This window comes from Dendroctonus ponderosae, unplaced genomic scaffold (assembly GCF_020466585.1).
Source record: "Dendroctonus ponderosae isolate FM_Combo_2020 unplaced genomic scaffold, Dpon_F_20191213v2 Dpon_F_20191213_4, whole genome shotgun sequence".
Lineage (NCBI taxonomy): Eukaryota > Metazoa > Arthropoda > Insecta > Coleoptera > Curculionidae > Dendroctonus > Dendroctonus ponderosae.
The window spans coordinates 16,419,021-16,423,615 of NW_026018611.1; the positions used below are offsets into that span (position 1 = coordinate 16,419,021).

A 4,595-nucleotide genomic window follows, 5' to 3' on the forward strand; every position below is an offset into this window, starting at 1 on the left:
ACTATGAAGACTCGATGCGTTTAAACCATGCAACGCCGATCAGTTCGTGGTGATCACAGCAAGCGATTAGACCAGAGGAGTTTGACAGAGAAAAATGGCTATTGGCAATATCGACCGGCAAGTTACAAATGTTTTATTAAAAAGACATAATAGAAAAGTGCCCGAAAGTCTAACTGTTAGTTCAACTGCATCTTTAGAACCTCTAGCTGGCCCAAGTGGTCTTTGTCATATCTTAAACTCTCCGTCAGCATCTGTAGCGACTATAACATCAAACGCTCTTATAAATACTAGTGAAAGTTCGTCAGAAGAGCAGGACCCACACGGTGGAAAATTCTTGTGGTCTTATCCTCTTCAGGGAACAATAAAAAATCCAGTTAGCAGCCAAAAAAGACTTAAGCTTACTTACATACACTTCTAGAGCCGCCGATCTGACAGGTGTGTCAAATAGGACTGCTGCAAAAATTGCAAATGCTGTTTTAGAAGATGTTAATTTGATTTCCAAAGATAATACGGACCTAGTCATTGACAAAGATAAGATTCGGCACAAAAATAAGAAGGGCACACAAAGGGTCTTTATTCGTATTCCGGGCCTATTGGCTCCACCTTTCCCAACTGCGAAAAAATGTCTGTTGTTAAATTTGACCCCATACAAACTGATCTTCCGGTTGTAAATAAAAATGATTTAAGTACAGACCAATAATATCTGTATAAAATATCTAAAGCTATCGGAGATGGACTTATATAGAGATATAAAATATTTAAAACTCTCAGAATTTGGCTGACAGATGTCCAGGAAAAATGGGACACTTCCGTTGGTTAACAGCAGCTAACTGCATTCTTCGAGTATACGTAGCTACAATTGATCCTTTCGAAAATTTTAAGAAACTGGCTGAGTTTGTAATAAAAGTGTATTCCCGAATGTGGTTTCAAATAAAAACGCAACCGAAATTGGAATACGGCGCCAGGCATCTATGAAAATTCATCCACCTCTCAAGAGACCTGCCATTTCGTTAATTATCAATAATCACCTCCTCGTGGTGCGTTCTGGGTTGGATCAATAATTGGAATGTTTGAAATAGGTCGTAACCAATGATTCAATGTAATCAACATTTTTTGGAACAAGAGAGCTGCTCATAAATTATAAATAATGCTCACTCTTCCGATCACTATATTTTACATCATTTGTCTGGGGGGCCTGTCTAAAACTTATCATATCAAGGTAAAAATTTGTATGGAAGATTATAAGATCGACATATACATTTTAAACAGTAGCCCTCCCAAAAAGAATTTTTTTTGGAGCTCCTAGGTGCCCGGTTAAAAATTATTTAATCCGGGCCAAATTTCATATGGAATATTGTTACCACCATACAAAAGTTTTCTTTACTAGCCCGATACAAATTTCTCAACAAATTTTTTTTCAGTGGTTTTCGGCCCGGCCTGCTGTACAAGCGTATTAATTGAATAGAGAGACGTAAAACTATTGCATTTATGGAAGCGCTAAAACCAAAATTAATAGTTTTTAACTGTTACATGATCTTTCATTATGATCACCCATTTCATTTGGATACCTGGAAATTGACACATTCTGAAAAGAATAGGAGCTTTTGCAATATTAGTAAGCATCCATTTTTTACTTACTGAGCACCTGTGTAATCAAAGTTTTGACAAAAACCTTCGAGGGACAAGTTACTTGAGCTTTACCAACTTGTTTCCACTTTTTGTACTAACGCCAAATAAGTTATTGTTAATTAATAAATAATGTGATTTTTAAGATTTAAAAATGAACAAATGTTCTCAGTTTTGATCTAATCTAAACATACCAGCAACATATTTCCACTGCAAAACGCAATGTTTGCAAGTTTTCTTTGGTAATCTATATTTCATTTCATAAATCCTGTTTCCCTCTTTCGGGAAATACCGGTAGTTCCTGTGGTCAACGCCCTCTTGAGGCTTCATCAGTTTCAGAATATTTTGGTCCAAACAATTCTGTGTTGCCGTTTTATAGTCTGTAATGCGTCGTAATAAATTTAGTTTGTTGAACGGCTGGTCATTTAAACTTACCAGGGCATAATCTAAACTCAAAATAACCGTTATGATTTGCTGTCAGTTCCACACGTATATTTGCTATTCCCCCAACAGCATATTTACGAACGATAACTCCCTGTCCATAAACTCCACCAAATTCGTGCGCTCGAGGTTTTCTGTTGAAGATGCCTAGTTAAATACTACAGATTATTAGATCTACGAGTTTTTACTTGGTGTCCCAAGGATCTCCGCAAATTCCGCATTTGCCGTCGTTCTTCACCCATTGCCTGGTAAATCCCCCACAGTACAGCTCATGATCGTTGTAGTTATGAGGAGTGTCAAACCCATATCTCCAGGCTGAGGCTCTAGAAGGAGGTTCTATGAGCCGGCCATGAGAATTAACATAGTCCACTGCCCATAAGAAGACTGTTAGGACACAAAATACTGACGTTCCCATAATCTGGAACAAGACAAATTTATATTTATAAATAATATAATGCCAAAAAGATCATGGCAGTTCAAACGGTACCAGCTAAAACGCAAATTTAACACACGATAACTGAAACACAAACCCCAATCAAATTTTGAAATTGCTTTTCGTTCGAGCCTTTCAATAAAGCCAATACTATGACCTTAGCACGAGTCTTATTTGAGTTTAAAGTTCTGTTTTTATTATGCAGGGTGTCCCGACAAGGTTAAAGAGCGGCTGTATCTCGACAATGGTAAGGATTAGCGGTTTGAAAAAAAATCGTTATAAGTAAAGTTGGCATAAAAACTGGCTGTAAAATGTATTGAAGTTTGTAGCTAGACCACTACGGGGCGAAACGTCTACCACATAACAAAAGATGAGCTATAACTTTAAAAACGTAATTTGAGAGCTTGGGTAATACCGCATCGTTTACCTCTCTAAAAATTTTTTGTATCGTTTGTAACAAAAGACGGGAGGCCAATGCAGTCTTCAATACTTTCATTTTAATATCTGCTGAAGTACTTAACCGATTACACTATTTTTAAACTAGTTTGAAAGAAAATTTTCATATCTTTCAAAGGGCATTTTTTATTAAATCGTTCAGTTCTGAAACAAATCCTGTATTGCGTTTTATGCAGCGATTATAATTTTTTGTGATTTTTGGAAAATAATTAAATGGAACGATATTCTTCATTTGACATGCTCTTACACAAGTTTAAATTACCTACAGTTCAGTTATTCTGATTTATTTTCCTGACTGCGTGTCATTGTTATGATATTCTTATCTTTCCTGGGTCTCAGTCAAAGTGTAAAGTAAACATTTTTAACATCTTTTATTTCATTACGTTTCGGCGAGACAACAGCGCCATTATCAACCAATCGTCAACAATATAAGTACACCAACTTAGACAGGTCACCACTTAGGACAGTCAGAATATCATGTTAAGGACTCTTGGAATTTCTGTGAATTTATCAAAAACCAAAAAATACCACAAAATTACTGTTTAATATCGCTTGATGTAACATCATTGTATACCAATATCCCAATTGAATATGCAATAGAGTGTATAAGAAATAAATGGAAGGAAATCGAACAACATTTAACAATTCCAGAAAAAGAATTTACTAAAGCGGTAGAGCTATGCTTAAACTCTACATATTTCAAGTTTGAAGAAAAATGTTATTCACAAATATACGGTGTAGCAATGGGTTTCCTCATCACAATTGCAAACCTTGTTATGAAAAGCTTGGAAAAAAACACAATAACAAGCCTAAATTATAAACCAACTTTCTTTAAACGCTTTGTGGATTATTGCTTAATGTGTCCACCCAAAGATAAGATTCAATACACCCTAGATAAATTTAACAATTTTCACGACACTATAAAGTTTACAATAAAAAAGGATAAAAATCAATCAATACATTTTTTAGACATAACAGTAAATTATGATAATTCAGGTGAAATAGAAGCAAATTGGTATACAAAAGAAGTTTAGTCAGGGAGATATTTAAACCATAATTCATTTGTACCCCAAAAATATAAAAAAAACGTAATAACTACACCTACAGATAGAGCGATAAAATGATCGTACACAGATTACAGACAAGAAAATTGAAAAAAAAATCAGAAAAATATTACTTAATAATAACTACCCAAAAAAAATTCTGAACCAATAATAAAGCGAACAATTAACAAGATTTACAACTCAACTAAATATAACAATAATGAGGAACAAAGACACAATACATCTATATCACTACTATACAGGGTTGCTCATTAGTGCGTCAAAGTGCGATATCTCAGTAAATATGAAGTTTAGAAGAAAATTCGTCCAACGAAAGTTTTTCACGTTTAAAAGGTCCACATTCTAAAATTACTTTCCAATATACAGGGTGCATCATAAACGTGTGGTAGTTACCAACTCTGGTTTTTTAAATGAAACCCCCCCTTTTTTTTGTTATTTTCAGATTGGTCGTTCAATTTTAATTTATGTTTGTTTCAACCGTTTTACCTGAAAAATTTACGATTTCCGAGTTATTCGTAAAAATGTGAAAGTTTTGACAGCTACTGGGTTCCACAGAAATCGATGCTGTACACTAC

General features: G+C 34.7%; 1 protein-coding gene across 1 annotated transcript in view; it reads right to left on the reverse strand.

Annotated features, from left to right (window-relative positions):
* The window catches only part of LOC109546319, a 63,153-nt gene that overhangs the window by 3,233 nt on the left and 55,325 nt on the right, over positions 1-4,595 (reverse strand). Inside the window, exons 7-9 of the mRNA XM_048665753.1 lie at positions 2,256-2,485; positions 2,062-2,201; positions 1,821-2,006 (exon numbers count right to left, since the gene is read on the reverse strand). Of these exons, the coding sequence (XP_048521710.1) occupies positions 1,821-2,006; positions 2,062-2,201; positions 2,256-2,485 (556 nt within the window). The remainder of the gene's footprint in view (positions 1-1,820; positions 2,007-2,061; positions 2,202-2,255; positions 2,486-4,595) is intronic.